The 19,570-nt window shown below is 39.4% G+C and overlaps 2 protein-coding genes across 2 annotated transcripts in view; one reads left to right on the top strand and one right to left on the bottom strand.

Moving 5' to 3' along the window:
* Positions 1–1,659: 1,659 nt before the first annotated feature.
* Positions 1,660–4,480, top strand: LOC148019025 (uncharacterized). Its single transcript, XM_087660651.1, has 4 exons — positions 1,660–1,897; positions 2,819–3,157; positions 3,554–3,775; positions 3,882–4,480. The coding sequence occupies exons 1-4, from the start codon at positions 1,780–1,782 to the stop codon at positions 4,019–4,021; spliced, it is 819 nt and encodes a 272-aa protein (XP_087516777.1). The 5' UTR covers positions 1,660–1,779; the 3' UTR covers positions 4,022–4,480.
* Positions 4,481–8,844: 4,364 nt separating this feature from the next.
* PP5.2 (protein phosphatase 5.2) overlaps positions 8,845–19,570 on the bottom strand; it is a 49,109-nt gene continuing 38,383 nt past the window's right edge. The window contains exons 12-13 of the mRNA XM_087701567.1: positions 9,673–9,747; positions 8,845–9,583 (exon numbers count right to left, since the gene is read on the bottom strand). Coding sequence (XP_087557693.1) covers positions 9,521–9,583; positions 9,673–9,747 — 138 coding nt within the window. The 3' untranslated portion in view covers positions 8,845–9,520. The remainder of the gene's footprint in view (positions 9,584–9,672; positions 9,748–19,570) is intronic.

Genomic DNA, 19,570 nt, shown 5'->3' with positions numbered 1-19,570 from the left:
TCTTATGGTTAGCTAACCAGAATCAAATAGAAGCCATGCCCAACAAAATAGAAGTGTCGTAATAGAGCTTTACCTTGGTATAAATCATTGAGCCGTTGTTCGAATTATTGCTAGGTAGGAGGCTTGCTCATAAAGAAAAACAAAAAGTAATGAGCATATCTATTCCATGACTTGGAGAGTGAGAAAGCAACCATTACCTTGAGCATTGTCTTTCTTCCTCCCTCAACAACAAGCATTTGTTCCCTTGTCTCATTATAGGTCCAAAGATCACCTTGCATCACCTTCTCAATCTCCTCATGGTCGATTGAGCTCATCTTGACCACCTCAAAGTTTGTCCACCTTCAATGTGCTTGCTCAACTTCTCCCCTACAATAGAATCAACACCATCCCCCCTATATGCATGCAAATCGAGGGGAGGGAGGTTGCCATGTGTCTCTAAATTAAATGCCACTTACTGGCACTAAAGTGTAGTAACTTCACATGAACTCACTCATCCTCACACTATCTTGTCCCTTCTAGAACTTTGAACTTTTGCCGATGAAGGAAACCATTTGTGCAAGACAACACCCTAAGTAAAGGGCTAGTCACAATCACCTTGTGTTGCATTGTCTTCAACCATATCAAAAGGAAAAATGGCTCGTAATAAGGCCCATATTAGTTACACAGACCTTTCATTGCATCACCTATAAACAAGAGTTCTCATTTTCCAATTTTAAGGGTATGAATAGTGATGGATGGCATAGATGGAGCTACCAAAAAGAGCATTTCATGATGGTTTTCAAAGGAATATCAACATGCAAAATGCCGAGCCCCGTAAAAACAAGGGGTCCAATAGTAACACAAACTCCTTGAGTTCAATTTTAGAATGGAGTTGAGGAGCCAATAACTTCATGAGTCGAAATTATCCTACATTGAACAAAAACTCGCATGTCATATGCCAAAGCAAGACACACACACACACACATGCACATACATGCACACACGCACACACTCTCTCTCTCCACATTATTACAATTTGTGGCCACAATGTTAAGAAAGTTTCACCATGCCATGAGATATAAGCTATTCATTTAAATAAATCTTCATTATAAAAGAAAAAGCTAACTATTGAATTTTAAAATCCTTTTTGTAGGATCAAGTCCATTCTCTAGAATATTATGTATTATAAAAACACTCATGTATGATAAAAATAATTATGTATTACAAAAATAAAACTATGAAATTATTTAATAAACATAAGAATAAAATTTGAATGAAGGATGATCTTGAAAATTGCAGCATTTTTCTAAATCTATTTTATATTGCAAAAGTTATGAATTAATACATGTGTGCCATTAGGAAATTTGGTGAAAGTGAGAAATTCTTGCAATCTCTCCCTACAAAAAAGCATGTTCTAAGCATAGGGGTAGTATGCTTTCATGATAAGAATGAAGTATTCCCTTTTCATGAGGCAATAGCAAGTCCATGTTAGCATTAGCTCCTAATGCTTGTGCCACTATGGCAACTATAGTCCCTTATGTGTTATATCTATACATATATAGATATATACATATATAGATATATATATATATATGTATGTATGTATGTATGCACATTGTGTGTGTGTGTGTGTATATAATGAATAGATATTCCTTCCCATTTGTGAATATGCCAAGGCAAGATTCTCTCGCTTTAATGAATAGAAACTCTTCCCCCATTGGCAACTGCAGACTCCAGAGTGCAATCCAGCCGCGGTAAGACGAACCTCTTCGCCAGCAGCAGACCTGACGAAGCAAGAAGATGTTGCAGGAGCGATGGCAGGATCTGCAGGTGCTCAAGTCCATATGGTTCGCCAAAATATCAGGTTCCTCGCACAAAGAGCGCCTCGAGAGCTTCTACGCCCCGCAAGCAGACGCATGTACGTCAGGACGTGTTTCTCTCCTCTCTCTTGAATTTGTTAAAACCCTAGGCATCTCAACCAGTGTTGTGTGGTGAATGTTTGCTCAAGGGAGCTCACCTGATTCCGGCTTCAAAACGCAAGGTGAATATATGTGCATTTGTGTGTAACCGGGCTAATGATGTGGTTTCATTTTTGGAAAAAAAGTCTGTCTGCGCACACACGAACGATCGTGCGTGCGTGCGTGGTTTTCAAGGAGCTTGGTTAATGTCTGCCAAACTTGTCATTGCCTGCGAGCAATGGACAGTGCGGCATATCTCAGGAATGCCATTGATCAGGATCAGCTACCGTGATAAATCTCCAACCGGTCACTAGGAATGCCATTAATCAGCTGGAATCTCGAACAGACCACTAGCCAATGCCAGCAGATATCTCACATATGAGCCATGCCATTGATCCAGAGCTCCTGGTTAGCCATTTAAATCAGTGAATTCGGCATTGCATATGTGGATGATCACCGCAAAGGTAGATGAAACTTGTGACTGCTACAGCCAGAGTATTTGACATTCTTTCAAGTATAATCCTAGATTGCTTCTATCAGTAATGAGCAGCTAGGCTCTCACTGGTATCAGCTTGTGAAGTGTCAGTTCTATTGCTAGGTGGTTGAGGGAAGAATGGAGGGCAAATATTAGCTTTACATGTGGTATTCACAAGCCTGGATTGGTCCATAACGTCTACAATGTGTGTTTTGGGTACTGGATTTTATTGTATCCCCCAGCATTGTTACCTTGCTTCTGATTCTGTGTGAGCACACGTAATCATAGGTGGTAGGAACAGAATGTAGATGGCTGCGTGAAGAAATGAATGGTTGCAAAATTATCACCAAGCATGTGATGCCTCACTTTGTTTGCTGTTCATTTAAAATACGGTTTCTGTATGCAGATGACCATTTTAGATCCAGATTCCTTCATGGCCGTGATGGCATGCTCAGGGCCTGTGCCAAAAAGATGCTCGAGCATGAAGATACAAACGGAATCATTTGGGTTGATCTGGGTGGGGGAACAGCAGAAAATGTAAAGACAATGTCAAAGTACATTGATCTCTGCAGATTTGAGAAGATCTATGTGGTGGACATATGCGGGCCCCTCTGTGAAGTAGCAAAGAAAAAAGCAACTGCTCTTGGGTGGAGCAATGTGGAGATAGTGGAGGCAGACGTGTGTGAATTTGAGCCTGCCGACAAGAAACCAGCTACATTAATCACGTTCTCTTACTCTCTCAGCAGTAAGTTGTAGCCTTCTCTACTATATATCCTAGCATTTCTGTCCATGATAGAGTTATTCCTGTATTGACTTTCATAAGACAGATTGTTGAAACAAGTCTATGAATGTCCCTCTGCATCATGCGTAGACACATCCACCAATGGCCATTCTTGTGCATTCCTATTTTCCACTTTCTTCTTTACTCGGTCATGGGATTAGATGACATGTATGAGTACTCGATCACTCTATCTTAAGCTGCATTCAATAGCATCTTAAAATGCATGATTGCATGTGTCTAATGCATGCAAATGTACTCTCAATCTAGTTGAATGACTACATGTGTCTTATGCATGCAAATGTACGCCTGGCTGATTTGTACAAGGACATACTCTGACACATTCTTATGTCATATCACCAGTGATTCCCCCCTTTATGGATGCTGTTGATAAAGCTATGTCATATTTAGATTCAAATGGTGGTATACTGGGAGTTGCAGATTTCTACACATCACTCAAGCATGATACGCCTGCCAGACAGAATGGCTACCTGTGCAGGTGGTTTTGGAGAACTATTTTTGACCTGGACAATATTGACTTGGGCCCTGCTCGCAGACAATATCTTGAGCATCACCTCCAGCAAGGTTGATTTCAACTCCCATGATTTAATTTCTTTAGATCTCAATCTCACACTGTGTTGCATCACAACTTCAATGTTATTTTTAATGGTTGAGGCAAATGAACTTGCAGTCTATGAAGAAAACAGATGTGGGGGCATTCCTTATGTTCCACTCCTCAAGGTTCCTTACTACATATGGTTGGGTCAAAGATTGTCACATAGGCCACCAGTGACAGAAAATGGAGATGCTGCTAATCATGCCCATCAGTGAAAAGAGTCTCGAATTACTGGAAGCATTGTTCTTCAATGCCTATCTTGACTACAAGCCAAAACTTTGCTTCAAAATCAACATTAACAGTGCCACGAGTCCATGGTTTTAGCTACATGCTGCTTGTGTTCTTGGGATATGTGTGTGTGTACACTTCTGACTTTTATGAGGGATGCAGAGATGTGTTAGTTCTAATCTCAAATAAGTCTTAATTTGAGACAGCTTTCAACACCAAATTTTTACTCAGGTGTGGGGAAAGATTAACTTGTAAGGTCATTATTGTCTGAATGTAATCCAAGCGGTTTGTGTAGACTGATGATTAGTATGAAACTTGAAGAAGAAAAAGAGAGTGATAATCATCAGAAAGCTTGTCAAGAATGTGAGAAAGACTGGGTGATGTAATAATCATGGGGGCCAGAGCAAGGTAAAATATTGAAATGGCAACATGTATCATTTTGGCTATCCTGAACTTGTGTAAATTTATAGGAAGGCTTAGCCTTTATCATCCACACACATGGAAGGCTGAGTAACATTGGACAAAGAGTCATAGAGAGAGATTGAAAAATGGGGGCTGGTGATAATGAAACTCAAAAGTAATATTATGAAACATCAATTTTCATTGATAGTTGGAGGTGGAGGCCGCAAGTATATTAGAATGTCAAAGCCTAGCCTATTTTATGAAGAATACTCTGTCTGTTTTTGTAAGGCTATATAAACTTAGCGATTATGAAAATCACTTAAACGTTATCAAGAAATAGGTGCTTTATTGAGAGTGTTTAAACATTGCTCTCTCTCTCTCTCTCTCTCACACACACACACACACACACACACACACACACACACACACACACACACACACACACACACACACACGCACGCACATAGAGTTTGGTTTTGGGCCGTTTTAAGTGAACTATATTAAGAGTCTTCCATTAAAAACATGGCTGGCATCCAAGGTTGAAAATGGCCTTTGATGAAGGCCAATAGCAAGTTCATGGAGATGATCAAGTAATGCTCTCTACATGTCTTACCCCTTGTCTCTCTTAGCATGATAGCTTGAATGGTTTCCCCCCCTCTCTCTCTCTCTCTCTCTCTCTTTCTGTGCTTGCACATGCATGTGCCAATTGCTCCCTGAAGTGGATTGGAACCAAAAACTTTGATTTATCTTTGTCCTATACATCTAAGGTGACTAAAAGGATGTAATTCTCTCCCTCTCACTTAAATTTCTCCAAGCTTGTTGTACCATGAGGCCATTAATTGCCTACTTTAAAGTAAAGGATAATGTAACTATGAGGTCCTTGTAACCCCTTGGTTTGTAGGTGCATGCACATTTATTTGAACTTGTTACTATAAGCTTTGTTTTTATCAACTCAATTGCCTCACTAACTTTTTGGAAGCTATTGGAGTTTCCTATTGTAGCTAAAAGGCTAATGTTATTGGTCAATGGTGCAATCTTAGGCTAGTATTGCATGATATAGCCTTGCTACACTTGATAGTATATTAGTTGTAGACACAATTTGTGCCAATAATTGTGTGATCATATGTTGTACTATATTCAGGTTAAATTGCCAACAAATGATAAATGTGTTTGGTGCAAATCTTAGCCTGTTATTGCATGATGAGGCATTGTTGCACTTGATAGTATATTAGTTGTAAGCACGATTTGTGCCAATAATTGTGTGATCATATGCCTTACTATATGCAAATTAAATAGCCAACAAATGATAAATGGTCGATGGTGCAATCTTAGGCAAGTATTGCATGATAAGGCCTTGCTACATTTGATAGTATATTAGTTGTATGCACAATTTGTGCCAATAATTGTGATCATATGCCGTACTATATGCAAGTTAGGTTGCCGACAAATGATAAATGTAGAGTTCATTTTTTTGAAATGCATGCACACTAATGTGCACTAAGAGATCTCTACTTTTAACATCTAGAAGAGTTACCTTCTCTCGTTGTATTATCCAAAGCAATGGCTACTCTCTCTTTGAGTTGATTTTTGCTTAGGATTCACCATGCCACCATACCATTGTATAACCATATGCACTAATATGCAATGCTAACAAATGCTCCTACATTATTGTGCAAGTATGGCATTCTTTGGTAAGATGTTAGTTGACTCAAAGCCCAAGTCCTTACATGAAGAGTAAAAAGGTGATATATTTGTTGCATGTACTTCAAATAGGATTGGCAACCATAAATACCTACAATGGAAGTATGAAGTGTCAATCCCCAATAATCACATATTGTTGCTAACTTTGCAACTATACTTCCCTTCACTTATTTTGTGTTTCATTGTAAATGGAATGGTTTTTGGCCTTACCAAATCCCTTGCTAAATGTTGGTACCACTAGCTAGATTTTATGGATGTTGTGGAAGTACTCATTTCAAGTTTACTATCATCATATTGTTTCTCTTGCCTTGACATTATGTAAACAATTGAACAAATATTAGTTTACTTAAACATACCAGACCCCCCCCCCCCCCCCCCCCACACCACCCAAAATTACTTGCATCCCTTATTGCCAAGTGGGCATAATCTTACTATTGGCTACTTAGTAGATCATGCAATGATTAGATTACTAGCACTAGTAGACAACATTTTGCATTGCTCTTGCATGAACAAGAAGCCTACACATTGTCTAAAAAGGCCTATTGTATGTACGTTTGTTTTGTTCCTAATCTATTTCATATTGTGTGTGTGTGGAAATAAAGTTGCATTGATGTCCTTTTAGATGCCTCAAAGGTGTACGGGACAGAGAGAAAAGTGAGAGAACAAGTATCAACTAAATATGTCATTCTATATAGGCAAAGGTAGATGTATTATGTGCAGTTGAAAAATATCCAAGTGAAGAACTCTCTAAAGAGCAAAAAAATATAATATTTGAATAGTTAATAGACAAAATCTCGCCAAAACCTTCAAAGACCTCGAAAGCCAAATCAAACAAAAATGATATATTACTGAGAAAAGTGAGAACAAGTATCACATAAATATATCATTCTATATAGGCAAAGGTAGATGTATTATGTGTAGTCGAAAAATATCGAAGTGAAGAACTCTCTAAAGAACAAAATATATAATATTTGAAAAGTTAATAGACAAAATCTCGCCTAAGCCTTGAAAGACCTCGAAAGACGAATCAAACAAAAATGATATATTGCTCATTACGTATAAGACAACTTCCTTGGCATCAAAAGTTTTACTAACATCAATGGCTTAAGCTACACAAAGGGCATGCAACACTCATATCAAGACTAATCAAAATAATGGTTTAAAAAACCCATTCATATATGGCCTCCTTACCTTACTTTTAGATATCAATATATTGGTGCCACCAAGGATGCATCCGCATCAAATTTTGAACGTGCACAAATTGCTTACAATCACCACGAGCTACAAATGTCTTCCAACTTTATAGAACTAAAAAATGACAATTTTCATCAAAAGAATTTATAAGCCATCACTTTTCAATGTGGGCATTCACAAACATTGTGTGCCACCGTAATTGGAGATCTTGTAGCATTAAACAATGGACTAAGCAATACATCTCAAAAACTTTTAGAAGGTCGTGGGCTGATTATGGCATAGCTTATACAAGAGCCTTCCTCTTCATGTGGTTGGTTGATTTTAGTTTGCTTTGCTAAGATGCTCTAGAAGGGAAACCTATACAACCACCTTGATCTTCTTTATGATTGTAAATGCTTAGATGGCATGGAAAGGAGCAATATGACATTTTTTGAACAAAGTGATGAGCTATCATCCAATATTGTACTTGTTATGTGAGCATCATTGGATAGAATTCGCTAACCATCAACAACAATTAGTTCTATCGAGACCCTTATCAAACACTAACCTTTAATTGTAAACCATTATTTCCAATCAAGACCTCCCAATTCACCAAAAGTTGAAGCTCCTCATTAAAAACAAGCCCCTCCATCTTCAATATAGTCTTGTCATTGATATTACAATGGGCTTCTAAAAAGTAAATACTAAAAAATGATGATGATCTCTTAGACTAAACTATCATAATCATTTCCTAAGCATATCCATCTCTTCCCATTAACTACACCATAGAAGTTCTATACTCCTAGACTCTGGCTTGCTCGATTGATCATCTTTAAAATTGCAATCATAATCATTTCCTAGGTGTAATCATCTACTTCCCATTGACTACTATCTACATTATACCATGCCATATGAAGCTCTATACTTGTAGTATCTAACTCACACATAGATGTTTACTTGTCATTCCTCTATAGCCATTATGAATTTTGGATGGTGTCATTGTATTTTGGTGTGAACTTAAAAATATGCAAAAAGATTTTTAAGGCTATGGAGCTGGTCCATAGATTAGTCTCTATTATATGCAACTCATATGCAAAACTCAATTCTTAATTGCTAACATTGCCAACCAAAAAAAATAAAAATGCAAACCCAGTTTTAGCTTTCAAGGGGTCTTGTGGTCGCTCACCAAATTTTGCTAAGGTCCACAAAAATTGTCCCTCAATTAGGGTAAACAAGCATAAGATTTGTAAAAGGTGTAAAGCATAAATTCAAGCTCTAAAGGACAAAAAAGCAGCGACATAAAATCATCCATGCTTTAACATCTTGCTGTGATGTGGAAGCTAGGTGCACGTGGGTAATCGAAGACATCCTCCGGCCTAAGCTAGGTGCATGTGTCTAGCGTTGCATCTTATGTTTTCTTTTATAACATTCTATCATTGATTAAACCACTCAGTTATAAGGTTTACTGTATCTTAACCATTTCCAATATTTCAACACGTCTTAGGCAAGCCCTTGTTTCTTCATTTATGTGTGAGAATTGGTCACAAATTTGTTGCTTCGAACAAGATAATTGTCTTTAATTTTAGGAAAACATATATGAACAAAGACACAGAGACGTTTCTGATGGAACCGACTGTACTTTGACGCATGCCACATTCATAAATGCATGCTGGTTCCAAAATCAGTGAAAGAAACCGTTAATAGCCAGAGGCCAGCTATTCAGAATAAAGGGAGTTACTTGATGCATCTCTCCAGTAGTTCCAAAAAATACAATTAAATGTAAAACGAACAGGGTCTTTAGTCAAGATGTGAGAGCAATCAAAACCCCACTTGAAGATTCTGAATTTAGCACTTCCGGATGGCACTTAGGACTCTCACTCTGGAACATTTTAAATAAGCCTAAGAAACAGAATCACCAAGTGACAGATCTGGGATTTCAAGTCTGGCCTATGCACTAGCCAGAACAGCCAGAAGGCAACCTTGATCCGCCTCCTGCTTTCTCGTGGATGCCCGTTAAATACAGACTTCGCTGGATTCGTTTTTAGTTGGTCTGGTAAAAACCTGGAGCAAGGGATCATTACACACACCATAGCTCCACCAACATTTGCTTTTCAGTGTGAACATTTGCCCCAACACATCAGGACAGAACTCTAAAATTTTGAAATCTACAATGGCACAAATATTACAAAACTGCACGTACAGACTGCTGGCTAAGCCATCAGACTGAGCAGGAGTTTGTTGGCATAAGCCATGGCTTTCACTTCTGGATGAGGCTGTAGCAGACAAGTAAAATATGTTAAAACATCTAGCTTTTTCTTCGACAGTCAGTTAAGCACCTAAAGACAAAACGATGTGAGCTTACAACTGCATTGAAAGTCCTGATATCTGGCTTGAACCCTGGTGCTTTGAACTTTATGTAGGCTCCCTTGTTGTTCATCTGTGACCAAACACAATGAAAACAAGACTTTTTAGACCATAAACCATATCCGTCGGCTGGTAGACCGTAGAAACATTTGTCTAAATCATGACTGAACTTGAGTTCACACGTATTTTCTAATTAAATAGACACAACATTACTACACAAATTTCCACATTGTTACATTTTTAGACCTCGTTCCTTCCACAGGTTACAAACTGAACACCTTAGCTGGTCGGTCTGCTAGGATTGCATTGCTCAAGGCCCTCCAATCTTAGTAACATGAGATGGTAGCGCAAATGGGGATGGTATTGGAGATAGGGACAGCCAAAAGCAGGTGACTAGAATGGCCAATTGGACACATTACGCATAACATTTTCAATTTCAGTCACCCGATGTATGCATACAATGTAGTGGGTGGTGTTGATCGATGTGCATTATCACAAAACGTGTGTGCATGCATGCATCCAGTTCCAAAACTGTGTGATGTGAGCTGATTTGGTGTGACTATGCAAGGGGATGCTGATTTTGTATGTTTGAGAAAAGATGAAAACAAAAACATAACTAACATTTTGAGCTTTTGGGGAAAAAAGGGCTCAAAACTCCCCAAAATAAAAGCCCCTTTCAAAAGTATCCATGTCAACCATCCTTGACAAGGGGATGGGCTAAGGGATGGCTGGGAGAGGGGGACAGCTGTAGGGACATACATCCCATTTTGACGTCCTATTGGCAGATCTTTCTAGGACTACATCCCCACATCCCAGGTAGCGGGGGCAAACATCCACTATTACTATGCATCCAACACTCTCTCAATGCAACTTCCTAATGTAGAGGACCTCACCTTGAAATAGAGACACCATCAAGTATGAAGCAATTGCCACCTCTATGCATGTCACTTGCAATAGAAGCTCCTAAACTGTCGTGAAGAAAAAGATGAAATGGACTAATTTGGGATTCTGATCTTTGACTCCCACCAATACTCTGATGTTGCTGTACAGCTAAGAAATAAAGACAAATGCCTTTAGACCTGCAGGGTGATAAGGTATGGGTGGTGGAGCTAGGTGCTCGGTGCAAATGGTCCTTTTGTGTATAAACTTCACCTTTGTTTGTTGACCATTGGATCTTTGTTTCTTTGCCTAGTCAACAGGTTGGCTTTGATACCAATATGTAAATGTTGATTAATATAACATGATGCGGAAGTATTATTAAGAGCTATGATCATCTGTGTACTAAAGAATACACAAAGTACAGGGTCCAAAGCATTCAACCACTTACACACATGAGACATACATGTCAACATAGTCTAAGGCCAATTAGTTTGCAAGCTTGCCAATTAATGTGCATAAACAAAGGCTAAAGCCAGATCAGTGATAATATGGCAGGCATGCATCACACACACTTAGGATTGGGTGCATGATTGATAAAATAGTCATGCCAAAAGCTGGGAGGTAATGATGATAGCTCTACTACATCCTCACTTGAATCCTCTCCTAAACCCTAGTCTACACTCCAGGTCAGCAAGTTTTATACTTAGCCCATTGCAACCGTAAGAAACTAGTCTCATGAAATACACAGCTCCGAAGCAGAGAATCCAAAGGTGGAAATCTACAATCTGCAATACTCCTGTGCACCGTGTTACCTATCTAGGGCAGCCTGGAAGTACAAACCATGGACCTTTGAGCCTCCAAAGACCTTACCCACTGTCTAGCACTAGTAGTGTGAATACCTGCCAAGGAAACTAAGGAGAGGTTGACGAAGACTGATCAGAAAGGGGAAGGACTTAGCCTTTAAAGGAGTGCACAACCACCCAGTCCAGCCAGCAGTCCAACCAAAACAGATGGCAATTGAATGCATCTATAGCTATTTCCCCTGTTTGTTAGCTGACACTCTAATCGCGCATGCCTGACACAATAGTCAATTCATCACATCGTTGGAACATCCCTTTTATGGACAATGGATAACCACTTTCATATGGGCAGTGCCGAGGTAGGTTTCAGGAAATATTTTCTATCAATATACTAGCCATCTTGAGAACTGTTAAGTGGTTCTAGCACCAAGGCACTTCCAAATAGGGTGAACTTGTTTGTGCAAGAGACTAGAAGGGGCAAAACATTATACATCAAGAAATTCTGATGAACCCATAAGTTTTCTAGACAAAGCTGCCAAAGTTGACAACTCATGCAGAAGACGAAGAAGGAAGGGGAAAAGCACTACGTGCCTCCTCTTCTTGCTGCTGCTGCTGCTGGCAAACAAAGAATTCAGAGTTGATTCTGACCACTCATCTGCAAGAAGTAGGCATGATATTGATTCTTGGTGGCTGGTACCAAAAATGTACATTTCGGGAGGGAAATGCAGGAGAGCAGGCTCCAATGGCTTAAACAGATTTGGGACTGCTGTTAGTGCAGAAAATGCAGTAATTTGAGATGCTCAAAGATACTAATATATCATGGAGGAGAGTTAATCTAAGGGAATCTTAATGAGGAAAACACAGCTGTTTTAGGCAAACATTAGCTGTTCTGAAATCCGTAGGATGAAAATGCAACCATCGCAATGCTTCTTTTGAATGATCTATGGGCCAAAAGCATGCATGTTTGGTGATGTAGTCTGATCTGTTAGCAAACACCACAGCTACAGATGAAAACACTTCTCAATTCACATAAACAAGCATGTAAAATCTGCATAACCTGCATTACCTGTCCACAATGTTTCAACCCTGAAACATGAAAGGTAGAATCCTACAAAAGTTCAACAATAGCCCAAGCACCAGCCTAGACAGTCGGTTCACTCATGTGTCTATAAATAGGGATCTTTCCAACCACCTTTCCATATCCCGAATTCCTCTTGCCATCCACCACCATCAGCCTCCAGAACTCCTTCAGCACTAGTTCAACACACTCCACATTCCAGCTGCTGTCACCATCCTTGAGACTGCTGCATTTGCTGTCTAGAGCAGGCCAACCTGCTGTCATCAGCCATTGGAGGTCCTCTACTGTTGTGTTTGCTTCATCCTGCAGCCATGGTGCCACCCCAACCTACTGGTCACTTGTGCAGCCTGTCACCATCTGTCAAAGAACTGTGGAGCAATAGAAGCAAAGAGATGGAGCAAATGGCTGAAGGTACAAGACTGCAACAATCAGCCCCGACACAGCTCTACGCATCATTGTGGGCACCAGACGATAGTAGGGGGATAAGAGTGTGAGGAGGCCTAGCTGATCACAAAGGATCAATAATGGATAATGAAAATGGGAGGATAGGCCTCCTATATATAGGCAAAAAGTGGTAAAACCCTAAAGAGGGTCAAAACCTTAAAAATGGCCAAAAGTGCCTACAAAAGAGATGCACTAATGTGCCCTCCATCTAAAGTGTCTAAAGCACATAAAATGACAAACAAATACAATCTTAGAGCTCCTAATGTCCTTGTTTGACTCAAAGGCTCACAAGCAAGAGATGACCACACAAGTCACACAATTGCTAACACCCCCTCTCATTGCTAACAAATCCGAGGGTGGCAAGAAGAGTATCAATGCCGATGAAGTCCATCAATGAAGATAGCCAACCAAGGAGCAAGGCCCCTCTCCATATACAAATCCAATCAAACAGAATGCCACCAAAGGGCAACAAATGGATCACTCCTGAAAACTCCAATCGGGGATGGGTGAGCCAAGCCTCGAACCTAGCTATGAGATGATAGCGAGGAACTATCAAAGGCGCCCACATAGAAACAATAGAAATAATAGAAACAAAGGGCCAAGCGACAAGGAATGGTGGCTCAATGACAAAGAAATGAGATCACCACACAAAAGAAAGGCCTAAACTAGACTAGAAACCTTGAATAAACTCCTCACGATCCTAGGAAGTCCCTTCTGAAACACAAAGGGCCAAGAAATCCACAGTCGCATCACCAATATTGTTCCCCTTAGAAAGGACTAGGAGGTGCGAGGAAACCATCAAAGGAGATGGTGGGGGATGGGATGGAAACTTATAAATAAATGGTGCAAAATTGGGAACATGTGCCACAATAGAAAGCAAGGAAATGAAGAATAGATAGTCTCCCCTCTTCTACCAACTTGTCACAAAAGTGACTCTTGAAGAAGAATCTGCAACAAATGCAAAAATTTGCAAAATTCTAAATAGAGTCAACACCCTAAAAATAGCCAAAAGTACCCAAAAAAGAAATGCAGTAAAGTGTCCTCTATCTAAAGTGTCTAAAACACATAAAATTAATGACAAATACAATGTATGAGCTCCTAATGTCCTCATCTGACTAAGGCTCACAGGCAGGAGATGACCACACAAGACACACATGATTGCTAACAAATCATACCAATCCCTGACTACAAAAAGTAAAAATAGCTGAATTTCAATGCCTCTCACCAACTAGCTCCATGAAAGCACTATCGTGACTATGGTTTTTCTTCCTTCGGCCAGACTGCCAAAGTGTCCCCTTATGTGAGAACAAAAAGGAGCAAAGACTGCTCTTTGTCAACATCCCATCATTAACATGAAAGGCAAGCTAGCTTTGAGATTTGTATTTGCAGAACTTTAGTTAATGTTGCAAAAAGCCATAATGAGGGCCTACAACACCTACATATATATGAGGCTTGTATGCCCCACCACCATCACCCTCTTACACTCCCTCTTTCGCGATTGAAAGCCATGAAAGATGATAGCAACACTAGGGCTTATCCTTCTCCTCCTCCTTCCACAATGCCACCAATTTTTTGCAGCCAATTCGGAGATGCCTCTACCAAACTTTAGTCAATGCTATAGAAAGCGACATTGAGTGTCCATCACAACTGCATATGTATGAGGCTCATATATGTTAGCAGACATGTGTCTTGTACCATCATCTCCTACCTGTAAGCCTCAATCTATGACCAACAAGGCCATTAGGAGCTCTTACAATGTCTTTGTCTATCATTTTATGTGCTTTAGGCACTTTAGATGGAGGGCACATTAGTGCGTTTCTTTTTCGACACTATGGCTGCCTTGGGCACCTATATTTTAGGCCTAGCCACTTTATTATGAGTTGTGGTGCCAATTTGCCTATATATAGGCAGCCCTCATTATCCATCATTGATCCTTTGTGATTATCCAACCTTTCTCATTTTCTCATACCCCTACTACGGCCTATTGAGTAGAAGCAGAAGTAGAGAGAGGGCACGCACATTAATCGAGATGCTAAACAATCAAAGTGTGAGAGTGAGTTGATGGATGGGTGTGTAATGTGTGAAGTAATATACACACAGGAGATACACAGGAAAGCATAAAGGGCCTTTACACCCAACAACCTCCCACTTAAAGGTCCTAAGTGAACCTTTAACCAACTCCCATAAGTCTAATGCAATGCTCATGTTGAGCCTTTGCAAGAACTTTAGTGAGAACATCTGCAAGGTTATCCTGTGATTTGATCTTAGTCAAGGTGACTAGACCATCATCCAAAACCTGTCTAATAAAATGATACCAAACATCAATATGTTTGGTACGTGCATGAAACATGGAATTCTTAGCTAGGCATACAGCGCTCTGGCTATCACATCCAAGTACAAGTGTTTTGGTGGACAACCCAAAATCCTTGGCCAAATGACCAAGCCAAATTGCTTCTTTTGAAGCTTCAGTGGCTGAAATATATTCAGCCTCAGTGGTAGAGAGTGCTACTATTTTTTACAATCTAGAGCACCAAGAAACCACCCCACCAGTCAAGGTAAAGATGTACCCGCTAGTAGACTTGCGAGTATCCAAGTCACCTTCCATGTCTGCATCACAATACCCTTGCAAATCTAACGTACCCTTGCCATAGCAAATACTCTTTATTTGTGTGCCAGTAAGTTACATTTCATTGCTTCCCAATGTGCTTTTTCAGGATTTGACATACACCTGCTTACAACTCCCACTGCATAAGCAATGTCAGGTCTAGTGGCAACCATAGCATACATGAGTGAACCACAAGCTGAGCATAAGGAACACCCTTCATAGAGCTGACTGCCTTATCATCTTTTGGGCAATCTGCCTTGCTAAGCTTAAGATAAGGTGGAAAAGGTACACCAAGAGGCTTAGCATCAGTCATAGAAAAACGATCAAGTACTTTGCTGATGTAATTTTCTTTTGTGAGAGAAATAAGAGCTGCTGCTCTCTCTCTCGTGTCACACGCATGGCCAAAATATCCAAATCCTTCATGGAAAAGACTGAATTCAGCTCTCTTTTCAATACATTAATCAAGCTTTTATGCTTACCACCAATAAGCATATCATCCACATAAAGCACAAGTTTACTAAGGCTTCCATCATCAGCCTTCTTAATATATAAGCAGTGATCTGCAATACTCCTTTTAAATCCATGTGAGAGTATGAAACCATCAAACTTTTTATACCATTGTCTAGGAGCCTATTTCAAAACATACAAGCTTCTCTTAAGCTTATATACCAAATGCTCCTTTCCTTGTATAACAAAGCCTTCGGGCTATTTCATGTACAGCTCTTCTTCCAAATCATTATGCAAGAATGCAGTTCTAACATCCATTTGATAAAGTTCAAGATCCATAGATGCTACAATGGCAAATAACACTCCAAGAGTGGTCATTTTGACAACAAGAGAAAACACTTCCTAAAAATCAATGCCCTCCTTTTGTGGATAGCCCTTCATCACAAGTCTGGCTTTGTATTTGGGTTTACCATCCACACATTTGATTATATAGATCCCTTTGTTAGGAATGGCTTTCCTATCCTTGGGCAATGTAACCAAATCCCAAGTATCATTCTGATACAATGACTTCATTTCTTCCTGCATAGCTAGCTCCCACTTTTTCTTTAATTCACATGATAAGGCCTCTTTATACGTAAGAGGCTCACCTTCATCTGTGAGTAAAATGCAGTCCAAAGAAGGATCAAATCTTTGTATAGGTCTTCTGACACGTGTGGACCTTCTTACCCAATGATCTGTGTTATCAAGTAATGGATCCACATCCAAGGGAATGTCAATGACCTCATTGTTTGGCTACTGAACCGCATGTTCAAGCTGCTATTGCACAACTTCAAGCTGCTGTAATTCATTTTCAGCATGCTGATTTTGGTGCTCAAGTTGATGTTCAGCATCCCCTTGCTGCCCATTTTCGTCTGCCTCAATAATGATACGCTAGTTGTCATAATCAGCATCAAAAAGAGCTGAATTTTCAATGGCTGAAGGCTGCTCAAGTAATTGATCATGCTGAAATTTAACTTTCTTTTTGTCTGAGTCATTAGATGTGACATTTTTCAATAGCTTTGACTCATTAAATACCACATCCCGGCTGCATAGCTCTTTTTCATGCTTGGAACCCAAACTCTATAGCCCATTTCACCTTCATCTCCATAACCCATGAAGATGCCTTTATGAGATTTCATGTCAAGTTTGGTTCTGCTATCAACAGGTACATGTACATAGCATTCGCAGCCAAAGACCCTTAAGTGGTTATATAAAGTAGATTTGCTAGACCAAACCTCTTTAGGGATGCCACTTTCAAGTGCACGATGTGGAGATCGGGCAAATATGCACCGCGGTTTTAAGTACCTCTCCCAAAAACGATTGCGAGAGATTAGCTATGGACAGCATGCACCGAATCTTCTCACATAACGTGCGATTCATTCACTCAGCCACACCATTAGATGATGGATTGTAAGGAGCTGTAAGCTTCCGTTTAATCCCATTGACATCACAAAACTTATTGAATTCTTTAGATACATACTCTCCCTCGTTATCTGTTTTTACGCACTTTAATTTTAAACCCTTTTGAGTACTAACCAATGCATATAACTTTTTAAAAGCATCCAATGCTTCATTTTTCTGCTTAAGCAAGTAAACCCATAGCTTTCTAGAATGGTCATCAACAAAAAACACAAAATAACGAAAACCACTATGAGTTTTTATTGGCATGGCGCATACATCAAAATGAACTAAATCCAAGATACATGCCTTCCTAGAGGCTCCATGAGAGTATGGACTCTTTACATGTTTACCAAGAATACAATCATCACAAAAATTAAGCTTTAAGTTTTTCAAATCAACTTTTCCAAGTGAAGAAAGTGCCTGCAAACCCTTTTGGCTCATGTGTCCAAGACGCTTGTGCCATAACTCCATGTGTGACTATACTTCAGCAACTGCAACAAACTTTCCAAGAAGTACCTTGTAATAGAGATAATATAGAGTCCCCTTTTTACCACCTCTAGTGACTAGCAAAGACTCTTTCTGTATTTTCCACATTCCACTATCAAAAGTAGTGAAGTAACCTTTGTTGTCTAGCTGCCAAACAAAAAGCATGCTCTTCTTGATGCCAGGTACATACCTAACATCATGAAGAATCGATTCTTGACCATTTTCAAGAGCCAGGTGTATAGTGCCCATTCCTTCAATATCACATGCATGATTGTTGCCAAGGTAGACTTTTCCAAGTTTACTTTCTGCATAAGAAGAAAAACACTCCAAAGATAGAGTTATATGAAATGAAGCACCGCTGTCAACAATCCATGATTGTGACGAACCATGAGCCGACAACAAAGCATCTATCACGCCAGTTTTAGTGATATGCATGTCCTCCACTGTCATAGCATGTGGATCTGAAAATGCAATGCATGTCCTCCACTATCATAGTATGTGGATCTGAAAATGTAACCAGTAAATCAGCATCTTTATTCTCTTCTATTTCCTCAATAACAACACTAGATACCACATTTGTTTTTTCTGTCTGTTTAGGGATAGAGATACCATCCTTGTCATTCTTTTTGCCTTTTACAATAGCCTGCTTCTTGCGTTCTTGTTCCCTTTTAAAGTACCTGCAATTGGGCTTTTTATGCCCTTTGTGACCACATTGATAACAAGTTACATCTTGTTGTTTTTCTTTGCTTTTGCTGCGATTTTTGTTTTTATTTGCAACATTAGATCTTTTTTCAGTTATTCCTCTTACATTGTAGGCTGATCCACTGGTTTTCCCACTTGCTTTGCGTCTAATCTCTTCATTTAGAATAGAACCACGTACACCATTAAATGTCAAGTTGGGGTTATTGCTCAATGAGACAACCAATGCTTCCCATGAATCGAGCAAGGTCATGAGCAAAAAGATAGCCCTTAATTTAGAATCAAAAGCTAGCAAACTTGCATCCTGTAATTGACTCAAAATACCAGTGAAAGCATTCAAATGCTCTGAGGCAAGCTTAGACTCATCAAGCTTCAAGTTGACCAACTTCCACATGAGATGTATCTGATTGACAGGAGTTGTATTCTCATAAGTACCCTTGAATTTCTCCCAAACTACATAGGCAATATCAAGCCCCTTTATATCCACCAAGTTATCATCTGTGATGGCCATTTTAATGTAAATAATGGCCTTTTAATTCATTTTAGCCCAATCCTCATCTGACAAAGCAACACGCTTATGTTCTACTAAAGCATTATCACAATCCTTTGGAAAGAGTATACCTTGCATACGATCTTTCCAAAGATCAAAACCATTACCATCGAATTTACGAATCTCAAAGAGATTCTTTGTTTTAGATGTAGATGCACTGCCAGCCATCTTCAGCAATACAGAACTGCAATAAAGGACTAAATGCTTTCAACCAATAGCAAGTTTGCTGAATTGTAATAGCAAGTATACAATCTTGTGCTTTCAAGGTATCCAAGAAGTACATGTTTAGCTGCAATTTCAGTCCCAAGTATTGATTACAGCATATACATTAATCAAATCTGATACATTTGCATTAAAGACAACTCCCACTTGAGTAATATATCACCATAATACCCAAATGCAATGACCCAAATGCTATATTTACCACTGTTTCACTACATAGTGAGTATTCAGCAATACATATACCAA

Source organism: Lygodium microphyllum, chromosome 20, assembly GCF_053477565.2.
Source record: "Lygodium microphyllum isolate KBCC chromosome 20, Lygodium_microphyllum_v1.1.10, whole genome shotgun sequence".
In the NCBI taxonomy this organism is placed as follows: Eukaryota; Viridiplantae; Streptophyta; class Polypodiopsida; order Schizaeales; family Lygodiaceae; genus Lygodium; species Lygodium microphyllum.
Note: the sequence above shows the minus strand (reverse complement) of the source record. Positions and strands in the feature narration are given on the sequence as shown.